The following is a 20000-nucleotide window of genomic DNA, read 5'->3' on the forward strand; positions in this document are numbered from 1 at the left end:
CCCACACCCCATACACACTCACCCTATCCCCAACACACACACACACACCATACACACTCACCCTATCCCCAACAGACACACACACACACACACACACACACACACTCACCCTATCCCCAACACACACACACCATACACAATCACCCTATCCCCAACACACACACATCCTATCCCCAACACACACACACACACCCCATACACACTCACCCTATCCCCAACACACACACACACACTCACCCTATCCACAACACACACACACACACACCCCATACACACTCACCCTATCCCCAACACACACACACACCATACACTCACCCTATCCCCAACACACACACACCATACACACTCACCCTATCCCTAACACACACACACACCATACACACTCACCCTATCCCCAACACACACGCGCACACACACACACACACACACACACACACCATACACACCCTATCCCTAACACACACACACACACACCATACACACCCTATCCCCAACACACACACACACACACACACCATACACACTCACCCTATCCCCAACACACACACCATACACACTCACCCTATCCCCAACACACACGCGCACACACACACCATACACACCCTATCCCTAACACACACACCATACACACTCACCCTATCCCCAACACACACACACCATACACACTCACCCTATCCCTAACACACACACACACACCATACACACTCACCCTATCCCCAACACACACGCGCACACACACACCATACACACTCACCCTATCCCTAACACACACACACACACCATACACACTCACCCTATCCCCAACACACACGCGCGCACACACACACACACACACACACACACACACACCATACACACTCACCCTATCCCTAACACACACACACACACAATACACACTCACCCTATCCCTAACACACACACACACACACACACAATACACACTCACCCTATCCCTAACACACACACACACACACACCATACACACTCACCCTATCCCCAACACACACGCGCACACACACACACACTCACCCTATCCCTAACACACACACGCGTGCACCCACACACACCATACACACTCACCCTATCCCTAACACACACACACACCATACACACTCACCCTATCCCTAACACACACACGTGTGCACCCACACACACTCACCCTATCCCTAACACACACACACCATACACACTCACCCTATCCCCAACACACACACCATACACACTCACCCTATCCCCAACACACACACCATACACACTCACCCTATCCCCAACACACACACACCCCATACTCACACACACACACACACACCCCATACATACACCACACCACACACACACACACACACACCCCATACACACTCACCATACATACTCTCACAAACACCATACATACTCACACCCACCCACACACACACTCACCCTATCCCTAACACACACACACACACACACACACACTCACCCTATCCCTAACACACACACACACTCACCCTATCCCTAACACACACACACACCCTATCCCTAACACACACACACACACACCATACACACTCACCCTATCCCCAACACACACACACACACACACCATACACACTCACCCTATCCCTAACACACACACACACACACACACACACTCACCCTATCCCTAACACACACACACACCATACACACTCACCCTATCCCTAACACACACACACCATACACACTCACCCTATCCCCAACACACACACACACACACACACCATACACTCACCCTATCCCCAACACACACGCGCACACACACACACACACACCATGCATACTCACCCTATCCCTAACACACACACTCACCCTATCCCTAACACACACACACACACACTCACCCTATCCCTAACACACACACACCCACACACCCTATCCCTAACACACACACACCATACACACTCACCCTATCCCCAACACACACACACACACACACACCATACACACTCACCCTATCCCTAACACACACACACACCATACACACTCACCCTATCCCCAACACACACGCGCACACACACCATACACACTCACCCTATCCCCAACACACACGCGCACACACACCATACACACTCACCCTATCCCCAACACACACGCGCACACACACCATACACACTCACCCTATCCCTAACACACACGCGCACACACACACCATACACACTCACCCTATCCCTAACACACACGCGCACACACACACAATACACACTCACCCTATCCCTAACACACACACACACACACCATACACACTCACCCTATCCCTAACACACACACACACACCATACACACTCACCCTATCCCCAACACACACGCGCACACACACACACACCATACACACTCACCCTATCCCTAACACACACACACACACACACACACACACACCATACACACTCACCCTATCCCTAACACACACACACACCATACACACTCACCCTATCCCCAACACACACGCGCACACACACACACACCATACACACTCACCCTATCCCCAACACACACACACACACACACCATACACACTCACCCTATCCCCAACACACACGCGCACACACACACACACACACCATACACTCACCCTATCCCTAACACACACACACACACACACACCATACACACTCACACTATCCCTAACACACACACACCATACACACTCACCCTATCCCCAACACACACCATACACTCACCCTATCCCCAACACACACGCGCGCACACACACACACACACACACACACCATGCACACTCACCCTATCCCTAACACACACACACACCATACACACTCATCCTATCCCCAACACACACGCGCACACACACACACACACACACCATACACACTCACCCTATCCCTAACACACACACACACACACACACACACACACACACACCATACACACTCACCCTATCCCTAACACACACACACACACACACCATACACACTCACCCTATCCCCAACACACACGCGCACACACACACACACCATACACACTCACCCTATCCCCAACACACACACACACACACCATACACACTCACCCTATCCCTAACACACACACACACTCACCCTATCCCTAACACACACCCTATCCCCAACACACACGCGCACACACACACACACCATACACTCACCCTATCCCTAACACACACACACACACACACACACACACACACACACACACACACACACCATACACACTCACACTATCCCTAACACACACACACACACACACCATACACACTCACCCTATCCCCAACACACACCATACACTCACCCTATCCCCAACACACACGCGCACACACACACACACACACACACCATGCACACTCACCCTATCCCTAACACACACACTCACCCTATCCCTAACACACACACTCACCCTATCCCTAACACACACACACCCACACACCCTATCCCTAACACACACACACCATACACACTCACCCTATCCCCAACACACACACACACACCATACACACTCACCCTATCCCTAACACACACACACACACACACACCATACACACTCACCCTATCCCCAACACACACGCGCACACACACCATACACACTCACCCTATCCCCAACACACACGCGCACACACACCATACACACTCACCCTATCCCCAACACACACGCGCACACACACCATACACACTCACCCTATCCCCAACACACACGCGCACACACACCATACACACTCACCCTATCCCTAACACACACGCGCACACACACACACACACACACCATACACACTCACACACACACACCATACACACTCACCCTATCCCTAACACACACACACACACACACCATACACACTCACCCTATCCCCAACACACACGCGCACACACACACACCATACACACTCACACACACCATACACACTCACCCTATCCCTAACACACACACACACACACACAATACACACTCACCCTACCCCTAACACACACACACACACACACACACACACACACTACATACACACTCACCCTATCCCCAACACACACGCGCACACACACACACACTCACCCTATCCCTAACACACACACACCATACACACTCACCCTATCCCTAACACACACACACACACACACACACCATACACACTCACCCTATCCCTAACACACACACACACACTCACCCTATCCCTAACACACACACCATACACACTCACCCTATCCCCAACACACACACACCCCATACTCACACACACACACACACACACACACACCCCATACATACACCACACCCCATACACACTCACCATACATACTCTCACACACACACCATACATACTCACACAAACACCATACATACTTACACCCACCCACACCCACCCACACACACACATCATACATACTCACACCACACACACAGAGTCTGGTACCCGTTTTTGAAGTGTATGACGTGGGCTCTCTGCAGGCCGGTCTCCAGGAAGTAGCCCAGCTCCTGATCCTGAGACACCGGTCCAGGTTTTGGGCTGCGGTTCTGCAGACCAGCACTCAGAGCCTGAACAGAGAAACACACACCGTTACACTGAACAGGCGTCACACTTAATATACAAGACGAGAACAGAAGTCTGGGGAACAAAAACACACCATCACAACCAGAAAGAGAAAGTCTGGGCTTCAGAAGCCCAGTCATCAAGATTTAAACAGCTTCTAGACTTTTCTTAGTGGTTGCTAAGGTGTTGCTAGGTGGTTGCTATGATATCCCAGGTGGTTGCTAAGTGGGAGGGTGTGTGTGATGTGTGTGTGTGATCATGAAGTAAGAACAGTATGAAACATATAAAACATATATGAAAAATTTCAGTCTGGATTCAGGCCACACCACAGCACTGAGACGCTCTAGATAAGATAACTAATGATCTTCTTCTTGCCTCTGATCAAGACTACGTATCCCTGTTAGTGCTACTTGACCTCAGCGCGGCTTTCGACACAATAGACCACAATATTCTCCTAGAAAGGCTAGAAAACATGGTTGGAGTCACAGGGACGGCCCTATCATGGTTCAGATCTTACCTATCAGAACGTTATCAGTTCGTTAGGGTAAACAATTTAACTAACAATTATTCAAAAGTGAGATTTGGAGTTCCGCAGGGCTCTATATTAGGACCTTTATTATTTACTCTATACATGTTACCGTTAGGCACAGTTATAAGTAATCATGGCGTAAACTTTCATTGTTATGCAGACGATACTCAACTGTACAGATCAGCCAAGCCTGATGACCAATACAGGTTAAAGAAAATAGAGGACTGTGTAAAAGACGTGAAAGGCTGGATGTCACGCAACTTCCTCCTATTAACAGGAACAAAACAGAGGTTCTCCTTCTGGGTCCAAAATTACCAAGAAGTAAATCACCAGATTTAATCTTAAATCTCGCCGACTTTCCAGCCGCACCTGGATTAGCAGCTAAAAATCTCGGCGTTTAAACAAATCTCGAATTTAAACAAACTCCAACTAGCCCAAAACGCCGCAGCCAGGGTCCTCACTAAAACTAGAACATCTGATCATATCAGTCCAGCGCTATCATCACTTCATCGGCTGCCTATTAAATTCCGTATTGATTATAAAATCCTTTTATTGACTTATAAAGCCCTACATGGTCTCGCTCCTGAATACCTGCAAGACCTTATTTCTCATTATGAGCCATCACGACCACTCAGATCCCAGAGCGCTGGCTTATTAATAGTTCCCAGAATTCCTAAGGCTGCAGCTGGGGGAAGAGCTTTCTCTTATAAAGCCCCCAAACTCTGGAATGATCTTCCAGAAACTGTTCGGGACTCAGACTCAGTCTCAATCTTTAAGACTAGGCTGAAAACTCACTTGTTCAGTTTAGCTTTTGGTAGCTAATGTTCCCCCTAGATAAAGGCAGCAGATCCAGGGGTCCATGGACACAGGGAATTATAGTAAACTGAGACGCTGGTGCTGTTGTCCAGCTGCTCGTACGCGGTCACTCAGGTCTGTGGACGGTGGAGCGGAGGGACGCCAGACTGTCTCAGAGTGCTGCCGTGTCTGTGTGTCCTTCTGGTTCTCTCCTGTTAGTTAAGCTGTCATAGTCAGATCTGGAGTCGTTAGCCACACTCTGGAAATGTTCACATTCCCTGTTTATGTACAAACAGACAGAATAAAACTAATTCCCTCTCCCTGCTTTCTTTCCGAGTGTACAATCACCCACATGTCCGGCTGGACACTGAAGGACGACTGACTGCTGAGCCCTCCTGCTACCCGCTTCAGACCAGCTGCCCATGCCCCAGCTGCCACCACCTACCTTGGACGAGCTGCCCACCCTACGCTGATGTTCTCATGGACTCCTAGTTATTCCTAATATCAATATTACTGCTGTTAATATTAGTAGTATAATAACTCTGTAGGTAGTTTGACCAGAGGAGGACAGGTCCCCCCTGGTGAGCCTGGTTCCTCCCAAGGTTTCATCTTCAGCTCTGAGGGAAGTTCTCCTGGCCACTGTTGCCCCTTTCTTGCCCACTGGGGGGTTTCTGTACATTCTTACAGTCCTGTTGATACTTTGTCTTTTCTGAAACTCTGTGAAGCTGCTTTGTGACAACATCCGTTGTAAAAAGCGCGACAAATAAATTTGATGTGATTTGATTTGAACAGTGTGTCTACAGAGTGATACTGACTGGTGGAATAAAAGTCAGAGACTCTTCCAGTGTATACAGTGTGAATAAGTTTCAGTCCCCTGTGGACGTCAGATCGGCTCTAAAAGCTCAAGCACACTATTCAGGTGCAAGATTGACAGGAGAAATACTGACAGAAGCGTTGGATTCATTTTCAAACAGCGAGAATCGGGATGTTCAGTTTTGCTAAAGAGTCAAACAAAATGCAGCAGCTGCACTTAAAAAAACACTGAAGTACCAGTGCAGTGCTGAGACTTCAATTCAGCGATGAAAAATAAAGAAGAAACAGGAGGAAAGTCATAAATAAAGTCATAAAATATGCTGAGTGTCCTGTGATGGGCTGTCCAGGGTGCTTCCTGCCTTCAACCCACTGAGTGCTGGGATAGACTCCAGCTCCGCCGGTGACCGAGGAGGATAAGCAGCTTAGAGACGAATGAATGAATGAATATGATGATGTCATAACGAGCTGTTCTCCAATCAGCTGCACTGTTACTCACAGTTAGTGGCTGCTGTTTAGTCTCCATGCAGCTCTCCAGGGATCTGATTCCATCACACACTCACAGCACCGACTCCATAAGACCTCCCATTTAAATTTATACGAGCAGCTAAAAACGTTCAAGTCTCTATCAGTCCATCAGAACACACAGTAAAGAGCAGCTGCTTCTTTAAACTGAAAAAATAGCATAAAAACACTAAAATGCTATAAAAATATAAATTATATTTATATATTTTTAATTAATTTATATAAACTATATTAAAAAGTGAATGAATAAATTAATTAACTTATAAAAACGAATGGAGTTCTTCAGACGGTCGTGGTCTCTGTCTCACTAACCGCTCAGTTATGATTTTAAATGAAAAGGAAGGATTAAGAATCTCGGACTGAGACGACCACCAGAAGACAATCAACAAAGAAGCTCCACAAACAAAATCAAATCAGAATCAAAGTCAATTTACAAACAAACCTTCTCCACTTCCTGCAGGTAGAGCAGGGCGATATCTCCAGACTTCTCGTAGCAGGTGAGGATCTCCTGGTCTCGGTCAGCAGGGCGGCTGGACAGAGACGGAGAGGCGGCCGGCAGCTTCTCCAGACAGAGACCTGCAGGAGATACACGGCTCTGAGACATGGAGGAGCAGCAGCTGCTCAGCAATGCAGATCACTGCACTGCAAACCGCGCAAAAGGGCTGAACGTCTCAGAGCACCGAGCGTCAGAGGAACCTCAGCTCCTCGGACCTCCTGAACATGAAGCCTGTCGGTCTGGAGGCTTTTAGAGTCGCAGTGAGGAACCGTGAGATTAGACTTTTCCAGAAGTGGATTTATAATAAACGCCTCTGTAATATGAAGGATAAACTACACACTGAAATTAAAAGATCTCATTTATTAATCTTTATTAATTATTATCGCAATTAATTTCTACATAATCATTTTCAGCTTTTCTATCCTTTACAGTCGGGAAAATACAATCAAACAGGCTTAATGTGTAACTTAACTGTATATTATGTTCAGTGTTTTGTCTGATTCTCTGTGCTGTGATTCCCATTTTTGTAAAGCTGCTTTGTGACAACATCAGTTGTAAAAAGCACTATATAAATAAATTTGATTTGATTTGATTTGATTAATGTAGAAACTAACACAGATAAGATCACCGGTTCAAATGTTCACCCGTTACTGGGACGGATTTGGAGAAGCTATTGGGGAAAAGCTTTTTTGGCTTAACTGAATCTGATCCTCGCTGTTACTGGCTGCCAGGCTTTAGCAGAGCTCAGTAACACTGAGATTAATAACCGATCACATTGATTTATCAGTCTACTCAGGCTTTAGCAGAGCTCAGTAACACTGAGATTAATAACTGATCACATTGATTTATCAGTCTACTCAGGCTTTAGCAGAGCTCAGTAACGCTGAGATTAATAACTGATCACATTGATTTATCAGTCTACTCAGGCTTTAGCAGAGCTCAGTAACGCTGAGATTAATAACCGATCACATTGATTTATCAGTCTACTCAGACTTTAGCAGAGCTCAGTAACGCTGAGATTAATAACCGATCACATTGATTTATCAGTCTACTCAGGCTTTAGCAGAGCTCAGTAACGCTGAGATTAATAACCGATCACATTGATTTATCAGTCTACTCAGGCTTTAGCAGAGCTCAGTAACGCTGAGATTAATAACTGATCACATTGATTTATCAGTCTACTCAGGCTTTAGCAGAGCTCAGTAACGCTGAGATTAATAACCGATCACATTGATTTATCAGTCTACTCAGACTTTAGCAGAGCTCAGTAACACTGAGATTAATAACTGATCACATTGATTTATCAGTCTACTCAGGCTTTAGCAGAGCTCAGTAACACTGAGATTAATAACCGATCACATTGATTTATCAGTCTACTCAGGCTTTAGCAGAGCTCAGTAACGCTGAGATTAATAACTGATCACATTGATTTATCAGTCTACTCAGGCTTTAGCAGAGCTCAGTAACGCTGAGATTAATAACTGATCACATTGATTTATCAGTCTACTCAGGCTTTAGCAGAGCTCAGTAACGCTGAGATTAATAACCGATCACATTGATTTATCAGTCTACTCAGACTTTAGCAGAGCTCAGTAACGCTGAGATTAATAACCGATCACATTGATTTATCAGTCTACTCAGGCTTTAGCAGAGCTCAGTAACACTGAGATTAATAACTGATCACATTGATTTATCAGTCTACTCAGGCTTTAGCAGAGCTCAGTAACGCTGAGATTAATAACCGATCACATTGATTTATCAGTCTACTCAGGCTTTAGCAGAGCTCAGTAACACTGAGATTAATAACCGATCACATTGATTTATCAGTCTACTCAGGCTTTAGCAGAGCTCAGTAACGCTGAGATTAATAACCGATCACATTGATTTATCAGTCTACTCAGACTTTAGCAGAGCTCAGTAACGCTGAGATTAATAACCGATCACATTGATTTATCAGTCTACTCAGACTTTAGCGGAGCTCAGTAACGCTGAGATTAATAACCGATCGCATTGATTTATCAGTCTACTCAGGCTTCAGCAGAGCTCAGTAACACTGAGATTAATAACCGATCGCATTGATTTATCAGTCTACTCAGGCTTTAGCAGAGCTCAGTAACGCTGAGATTAATAACCAATCACATTGATTTATCAGTCTACTCAGACTTTAGCAGAGCTCAGTAACGCTGAGATTAATAACCGATCGCATTGATTTATCAGTCTACTCAGGCTTTAGCAGAGCTCAGTAACGCTGAGATTAATAACTGATCACATTGATTTATCAGTCTACTCAGACTTTAGCAGAGCTCAGTAATGCTGAGATTAATAACCGATCACATTGATTTATCAGTCTACTCAGGCTTTAGCAGAGCTCAGTAACGCTGAGATTAATAACTGATCACATTGATTTATCAGTCTACTCAGGCTTTAGCAGAGCTCAGTAACGCTGAGATTAATTATTGATCGTGATATTGTCCAGCTCAGGTAAAGGTTCCTATGACATGCAGGGATTAATTTAATCTGTAACAGTAACTCTTGAATTTCAGGTCTGAGAAATGGAATCATCATTAATCGACTAATCAAAAAAAGAATTACTGAATTAATCAATAAAAATAACCATCAGTGGCAGCCGTAACAATGGCAGAGGCTGATGATGAGAAAGTGTTGAAGTTCATTTATTGATCAGTGTTTTTGCTGCAGATTAATAAACACTTCACTCCTCAACAGCACAACGCTAATGAGCGGGCACCGCCAACCCCTCAGTGCCCATCAAACCTCTGCTACTGATCATCAACCTGGTGCCGGGGTTTCCGTGCTGTGAAAACCGGAGATTTTCCCAAAAACTCTACATTGAAGTAACTGGTTTCTTTCTGCTCCCTGAGTGGACGCGGAAGTCCGTGCAGGCTGTAGAGGTGCGCGGTACTGACCCCTGGTGGCGTAGGCCTCGGCGATCATGGACAGACGGTAAACTGGAGCCCCGACCAGCTGCATTTCATCCAGATTAACACGACTGTAATGATTCAGCGCCTCTCGGTAATCTCCCTCTACATAACACAGCTTCCCCATCAGCAGAGTCGCCTCCTGCTGATAATCTGGCTACAGAGAGAGAGAGAGAGAGAGAGAGAGAGAGAGAGAGAGAGAGAGAGAGAGAGAATGAGAGAGAGAGAGAGAGAGAGAGAGAGAGAGAGAGACAGACAGAGAGAAAGAGAGAGAGAGAGAGAGAGAGAGAGAGACAGAGAGAGAGAGAGAGAGAGAGAGAGAGAGAGAGAGAGAGAGAGAGATAGAGAGAGAGAGAGAGAGAAGGGGAGGGAGAGCGGGGGTGGGATTGATTAATTAAACAATAATTAAATGATTAATAGATTATATCAATAGCTTGGCTGCAGCGGTTCAAAAGTTTGGGTTCTGTAAGTTCTCACCTTCAGGTTCCCTCGCTCCAGAGCAGCCGTCAGGTGTTTCCGCACTTCAGCCAGGCGGGGACGCTGCCCGCGGGGGCTGGAACCCTGCTTTATCGGGTTCTCCTTCAGGTACTGCTGCAGCTTCGCTTCACCCAGCAACAGCTCACTCAGATCATCTACACACACCAAACACACACCTCCGTGAATAAAAACCAACCAGCCACACCATCGGCACCACACACCAACCAACCACACCATCGGCACCAACCAACCAACCCGCCACACCATCGGCACCAACCAACCAACCCGCCACACCATCGGCACCAACCAACCAACCCGCCACACCATCGGCACCAACCAACCAACCAGCCACACCATCGGCACCAACCAACCAACCCGCCACACCATCGGCACCAACCAACCAACCCGCCACACCATCGGCACCAACCAACCAACCCGCCACACCATCGGCACCAACCAACCAACCCGCCACACCATCTGCACCAACCAACCAACCCGCCACACCATCGGCACCATCCAATCAACCAGCCACACCATCGGCACCAACCAACCAACCGCACCAACCAAACAATCGGCACCAACCAACCAACCAACCAACCACACCATCGGCACCAACCAACCAACCCGCCACACCATCGGCACCAACCAACCAACCAGCCACACCATCGGCACCAACCAACCAACCCGCCACACCATCTGCACCAACCAACCAACTCGCCACACCAGCTGCACCAACCAACCAACCAGCCAGCCACACCATCGGCACCAACCAACCAACCCGCCACACCAACTGCACCAACCAACCAACCAGCCAGCCACACCATCGGCACCAACCAACCAACCCGCCACACCATCGGCACCAACCAACCAACCCGCCACACCATCTGCACCAACCAACCAACCAGCCACACCATCGGCACCAACCAACCACACCATCGGCACCAACCAACCACACCATCGGCACCAACCAACCAACCAGCCACACCATCGGCACCAACCAACCAACCGCACCAACCAAACAATCGGCACCAACCAACCAACCAACCAACCAACCAACCAACCAACCACACCACCACACCATCGGCACCAACCAACCAACCAGCCACACCATCGGCACCAGCCACACCATCGGCACCAACCAACCAACCAACCACACCATCGGCACCAACCAACCAACCCGCCACACCATCGGCACCAACCAACCACACCATCGGCACCAACCAACCAAACCATCGGCACCAACCAACCAGTCACACCATTGGCACCAACCAACCAACCAGCCACACCATTGGCACCAACCAACCAGCCACACCATCTGCACCAACCAACCAACCAACCACACCATCGGCACCAACCAACCAAACAACCACCATCGGCACCAAACACACCAACCAACCACACCATCGGCACCAAACACACCAACCAACCACACCATTGGCACCAACAAACCAACCAGCCACACCATCGGCACCAACCAACCAACCACACCATCGGCACCAACCAACCACACCATCGGCACCAACCAACCAGTCACACCATTGGCACCAACCAACCAACCAGCCACACCATTGGCACCAACCAACCAGCCACACCATCTGCACCAACCAACCAACCAACCACACCATCGGCACCAACCAACCAAACAACCACCATCGGCACCAAACACACCAACCAACCACACCATCGGCACCAAACACACCAACCAACCACACCATCGGCACCAACAAACCAACCAGCCACACCATCGGCACCAACAAACCAACCAACCACACCATCGGCACCAACCAACCAGCCACACCATCTGCACCAACCAACCACACCATCTGCACCAACCAACCAGCCACACCATCTGCACCAACCAACCAACCACACCATCGGCACTAACCAACCAAACAACCACCATCGGCACCAAACACACCAACCACACCATCGGCACCAAACACACCAACCAACCACACCATCGGCACCAACCACACCAACCAACCAAACCACCGGCACCAACCAACCAACCAACCAACCAACCAACCAAACCATCGGCACCAACCAACCAACCCGCCACACCATCTGCACCAACCAACCACACCATCGGCACCAACCAACCAACCAGCCACACCATCGGCACCAACCAACCAACCAACCAAACCATCGGCACCAACCAACCAACCCGCCACACCATCTGCACCAACCAACCACACCATCGGCACCAACCAACCAGCCACACCATCGGCACCAACCAACCAACCAGCCACACCATCGGCACCAACCAACCAACCAGCCACACCATCGGCACCAACCAACCAACCAGCCACACCATCGGCACCAACCAACCAACCAGCCACACCATCGGCACCAACCAACCAACCAGCCACACCATCGGCACCAACCAACCAACCAGCCACACCATCGGCACCAACCAACCAACCAGCCACACCATCGGCACCAACCAACCAACCAACCACACCATCGGCACCAACCAACCAACCAACCACACCATCGGCACCAACCAACCAACCAACCACACCATCGGCACCAACCAACCAGCCACACCATCTGCACCAACCAACCAGCCACACCATCGGCACCAACCAACCAACCAGCCACACCATCGGCACCAACCAACCAACCAGCCACACCATCGGCACCAACCAACCAACCAGCCACACCATCGGCACCAACCAACCAACCAGCCACACCATCGGCACCAACCAACCAACCAGCCACACCATCGGCACCAACCAACCAACCAACCACACCATCGGCACCAACCAACCAACCAACCACACCATCGGCACCAAACACACCAACCAACCACACCATCGGCACCAAACACACCAATCAACCACACCATCGGCACCACCCAACCAACCAGCCACACCATCTGCACCAACCAACCAACCAGCCACACCATCGGCACCAACCACACCATCGGCACCAACCAACCAAACAACCACACCATCGGCACCAACCACACCATCGGCACCAACCAACCAAACAACCACACCATCGGCGCTAACCAACCAACCACACCAACGGCACCAACCACACCAACCAACCAAACCACCAGCACCAACCAACCAACCAACCAGCCACACCATCTGCACCAACCAACCAACCAGCCACACCATCTGCACCAACCAACCAACCAGCCACACCATCTGCACCAACCAACCAACCCAACCATCGGCACCAACCAACCAGCCACACCATCGGCACCAACCACACCAACCAAACACACCGTCGGCACCAACCAACCACACCATCGGCACCAACCACACCAACCAACCACACCGTCGGCACCAACCAACCAACCACACCATCGGCACCAACCACACCAACGGCACCAACCACACCATCGGCACCAACCAACCAAACAACCACACCATCGGCGCTAACCAACCAACCACACCAACGGCACCAACCACACCAACCAACCAACCAACCAACCAACCAAACCATTGGCACCAACCAACCAACCACACCATCGGCTCCAACCACACCATCGGCACCAAACACACCAACCAACCACACCATCGGCACCAACCAACCAACCAGCCACACCATCTGCACCAACCAACCAACCAGCCACACCATCGGCACCAACCAACCAACCACACCATCGGCACCAACCACACCATCGGCACCACACACCAACCAACCACACCATCGGCACCACACACCAACCAACCACACCATCGGCACCAAACACACCAACCAACCACACCATCTGCACCAAACACACCAACCAACCACACCATCTGCACCAACCAACCAACCAGCCACACCATCGGCACCAAACACACCAACCAACCACACCATCAGCACCAAACACACCAACCAACCACACCATCGGCGCCAGCCAACCAACCAACCACACCATCGGCACCAACCAACCAACCAGCCACACCAACCAACCAACCAGCCACACCATCTGCACCAACCAACCAGCCACACCATCTGCACCAACCAACCAGCCACACCATCTGCACCAACCAACCAGCCACACCATCTGCACCAACCAACCAACCACACCATCGGCACTAACCAACCAAACAACCACCATCGGCACCAAACACACCAACCAACCACACCATCGGGACCAAACACACCAACCAACCACACCATCGGCACCAACCACACCAACCAACCAAACCACCGGCACCAACCAACCAACCAACCAACCAACCAACCAAACCATCGGCACCAACCAACCAACCCGCCACACCATCTGCACCAACCAACCACACCATCGGCACCAACCAACCAACCAGCCACACCATCGGCACCAACCAACCAACCAACCAAACCATCGGCACCAACCAACCAACCCGCCACACCATCTGCACCAACCAACCACACCATCGGCACCAACCAACCAGCCACACCATCGGCACCAACCAACCAACCAGCCACACCATCGGCACCAACCAACCAACCACACCATCGGCACCAACCAACCAACCAACCACACCATCGGCACCAACCAACCAACCAACCACACCATCGGCACCAACCAACCAGCCACACCATCTGCACCAACCAACCAGCCACACCATCTGCACCAACCAACCAACCACACCATCGGCACCAAACACACCAACCAACCACACCATCGGCACCAAACACACCAACCAACCACACCATCGGCACCAAACACACCAACCAACCACACCATCGACACCAATCAACCAACCAACGACACCATCGGCACCAAACACACCAACCAACCACACCATCGGCACCAAACACACCAATCAACCACACCATCGGCACCACCCAACCAACCAGCCACACCATCTGCACCAACCAACCAACCAGCCACACCATCGGCACCAACCACACCATCGGCACCAACCAACCAAACAACCACACCATCGGCACCAACCACACCATCGGCACCAACCAACCAAACAACCACACCATCGGCGCTAACCAACCAACCACACCAACGGCACCAACCACACCAACCAACCAAACCACCAGCACCAACCAACCAACCAACCAGCCACACCATCTGCACCAACCAACCAACCAGCCACACCATCTGCACCAACCAACCAACCAGCCACACCATCTGCACCAACCAACCAACCAGCCACACCATCTGCACCAACCAACCAACCCAACCATCGGCACCAACCAACCAGCCACACCATCGGCACCAACCACACCAACCAACCACACCGTCGGCACCAACCAACCACACCATCGGCACCAACCACACCAACCAACCACACCATCGGCACCAACCAACCAACCACACCATCGGCACCAACCACACCAACGGCACCAACCACACCATCGGCACCAACCAACCAAACAACCACACCATCGGCGCTAACCAACCAACCACACCAACGGCACCAACCACACCAACCAACCAACCAACCAACCAACCAAACCATTGGCACCAACCAACCAACCACACCATCGGCTCCAACCACACCATCGGCACCAAACACACCAACCAACCACACCATCGGCACCAACCAACCAACCAGCCACACCATCTGCACCAACCAACCAACCACACCATCGGCACCAACCAACCAACCACACCATCGGCACCAACCACACCATCGGCACCACACACCAACCAACCACACCATCGGCACCAACCAACCAACCAGCCACACCATCTGCACCAACCAACCAGCCACACCATCGGCACCAAACACACCAACCAACCACACCATCAGCACCAAACACACCAACCAACCACACCATCGGCGCCAGCCAACCAACCAACCACACCATCGGCACCAACCAACCAACCAGCCACACCATCTGCACCAACCAACCAACCAGCCACACCATCGGCACCAACCAACCAACCACACCATCGGCACCAACCACACCATCTGCACCAAACACACCAACCAACCACACCATCTGCACCAACCAACCAACCAGCCACACCATCTGCACCAACCAACCAGCCACACCATCGGCACCAAACACACCAACCAACCACACCATCAGCACCAAACACACCAACCAACCACACCATCGGCGCCAGCCAACCAACCAACCACACCATCGGCACCAACCAACCAACCAGCCACACCAACCAATCAACCAGCCACACCATCTGCACCAACCAACCAGCCACACCATCTGCACCAACCAACCAGCCACACCATCTGCACCAACCAACCAGCCACACCATCTGCACCAACCAACCAGCCACACCATCTGCACCAACCAACCAGCCACACCATCTGCACCAACCAACCAGCCACACCATCTGCACCAACCAAACAACCACACCATCTGCACCAACCAATCAACCAACCACACCATCGGCACCAACCAACCAACCCGCCACACCATCGGTGCCAACCAACCAACCAAGCACACCATCGGCACCAACCAACCAACCACACCGCCACACCATCGACACCAACCAACCAACCAACCAACCAACCAACCAACCAACCACACCATCGGCACCAACGAACCACATCATCAGCACCAACCAACCACACCATCTGCACCGAAGACACAATCAAACTAACCCTCACCACAACATTCAGCTTTTTTCCGGTCACTTTATTCACATCAGGGCTTATAAAAGTCAGTGAAGGATGTTTTCCTCTTCGTCTGAAAGGCCACCTTCATGTCTTTTCAGCACTTTAACTGTTTATTTCAGCATAACTAGACAAATGAACCACCTCACAGACTCCGGGCATTTGTAGGTGTAGCACTGCTATTCTGTCGGTGCATCTGCTCAACTGCACTTCCAAACGTCGGAAAGGCTGCGTTGAGGAAGCGCATCACGTTTTGTCACTTTTCCCTCTTAAGTTCCTCCTGCTAGTCTTTCCACACCAGCCCTCCTCTGACCGCCAGGCTGCGCGAGACACTTTATTAAAATATATAAAGGCCTCGTGACTCAGAGGCAGGTTTGCTCAACAGCAGAGAAACAGGAGGAACAGGATGAGCCAAATCTCGTTACCATGGTTACAAATCAGCAGATAATCTGAAAAACTGTGGAAATATCAACAATCTCCACCGATTAACTGCGCCTCACGGGAACACAGGAACACAGGAACAGGTCGATTATTGTGTAAAACTCAACACGCGCCCTTTAATCTCATTACCACCCCTAACACCCAGAACACAGAGCTCCTTCATTACAACATAATAATAATAACAATAATAACAACAGTAACAATAACAAGTACAACAAACAATACCAACAAACAACAACAACAACAACAACAATACTACTACTACTAACAATAATAATAATAATAATAATAATAACAGTAATAATAATAATAACACACATGTAACAAAATGATGAAACAAAAAGGCTTAAGCTTCAAAAAGCTTGTTTATTTGTAAATAGTTTAAATTAAAAACAACGCGCTGCTTAATAAGTTAAATAACTCCAGATATTTAAAATACGACCTAATTAAAAGTCCAGTTTCAGCTCGGCGGGGTGTCCGAGTTCTGGGTACTGGTCCGGGGTGAATTCATGGTGAATTCAGGGTGAATTCGGGGTGAATTCGGGGTGATCTGGTATTAAGTCGTTCTTATTGATCCTGAATTAAAAAGTCCTTTAAAACAAAAACAGCGAATAAAAACGACTTTAAAGCAGGAAGTGCTAACGGCGCGGCTAGGCTAGCTAGCCAGCCCACTCCGCCTGGTTCCGCCTTAAAACGGTGGATATTCTTCACGGTCCAGAGCCGAGCCGAGCCGAGCCGGGTAATTTGGGCCTAAAGGTGTTATTAACGTTATTTTAGCCTTTATAAACCCAGAGTCCGCTCTGTTTGTGGCCGGTGTAGACGCTAGCCGCTAACTATTCGCCAGAATCTAAACGGAATTATCCGTTCCACCTTAAACGGCATCATTTAGCAGTGTAACTGCAGCGCCATTTAAGGTGGGACGGAGAGAGGAAGCCCTGGCTGTTCTGCTCACCGAGCTGCAGCGGTTTAGCCACGAGCTGCTTGACCAGTTCGGGGATTCTTTCCCACTGATTTTCCCCGCGGCAGCGCTCGATCTCCCCCTCCAGCCTCGAACCGGACCTCCGGGCCGCCATCACGCACCAGCGCCGCCGACCGCGGGGCTGTTTACGGTATTAATGACGGTGATGACCTGGACAGCGCTGCTGTTCAACCGCGGACACGGGGCAGCTCCTCCAGCCTGCAGGGGGCAGCACTGCCAGCGGCGCACGGGGGAGAGCGAGCCGCGCTGTCGGAGCACCGAGCCGAGACCCAGCAGCAGGTTCTGATCGGGTTAGTAAGATGTGTTGTCTGCTATTTATTTGATGGGTGTACTATCGGATCGCTTGAGTGGGTTAGCGGCGTTTCGGGCTGTGATAAAGGGCCGAGCTGGACCGGACTGGGCCGAGCTGGACCGGGCTGGGTGCAGTTAGGGGTCAGTTAGCTACAGGCTAAGCTAAAGCAGCCGCCGCGGGGCGCTGGACGGGAAACGCGGAGCTTCTGAGCTCGAATTTAGAAAGAAGACCGGATATTTCAGCGTTTAGAACCAGAGACGGTACACACACACACACACACACACACACACTACACACACACACACACATTATACACACACACACTACACACACACACACATTATACACACACACACTACACACACACACTATACACACACACACACCTAATACACACACACACACACACACACACTATACACACACACACTACACACACATACACTATACACACACACACACACTACACTCACACACACATTATACACACACACACTACACACACACACACACTATACACACACACACACCTAATACACACACACTACACACACACACTATACACACACATACACTATACACACACACTACACTCACACACACACTACACACACACACCTAATACACACACACTACACACACACACACACACCTAATACACACACACTACACACACACACTATACACA

At 49.9% G+C, this 20000-nt stretch overlaps 2 protein-coding genes across 6 annotated transcripts in view; one reads left to right on the top strand and one right to left on the bottom strand.

The window, feature by feature from the left end:
• The window catches only part of ttc7b (tetratricopeptide repeat domain 7B), a 51892-nt gene extending 32743 nt beyond the window's left edge, over positions 1 to 19149 (bottom strand). For all 4 annotated transcript variants that reach the window (XM_037541849.1, XM_037541848.1, XM_037541847.1 and 1 more), the window contains exons 1-5: positions 18994 to 19149; positions 11074 to 11228; positions 10585 to 10753; positions 7607 to 7740; positions 4389 to 4510 (exon numbers count right to left, since the gene is read on the bottom strand). In XM_037541849.1, coding sequence (XP_037397746.1) covers positions 4389 to 4510; positions 7607 to 7740; positions 10585 to 10753; positions 11074 to 11228; positions 18994 to 19114 — 701 coding nt within the window. In that variant the 5' untranslated portion in view covers positions 19115 to 19149. The remainder of the gene's footprint in view (positions 1 to 4388; positions 4511 to 7606; positions 7741 to 10584; positions 10754 to 11073; positions 11229 to 18993) is intronic.
• Positions 19150 to 19168: 19 nt separating this feature from the next.
• mrpl57 (mitochondrial ribosomal protein L57) overlaps positions 19169 to 20000 on the top strand; it is a 4080-nt gene continuing 3248 nt past the window's right edge. The window contains exon 1 of one of the 2 annotated variants that reach the window (XM_037541850.1): positions 19169 to 19310. The gene's annotated coding sequence lies outside the window, so the exon portion shown is untranslated. Of the gene's footprint in view, positions 19311 to 19337; positions 19573 to 20000 lie in introns of those variants that run through there. The other variant, XM_037541851.1, reaches the window with a different exon arrangement.

The sequence above is a fragment of the Pygocentrus nattereri genome, chromosome 10 (genome assembly GCF_015220715.1).
Source record: "Pygocentrus nattereri isolate fPygNat1 chromosome 10, fPygNat1.pri, whole genome shotgun sequence".
NCBI lineage: Eukaryota > Metazoa > Chordata > Actinopteri > Characiformes > Serrasalmidae > Pygocentrus > Pygocentrus nattereri.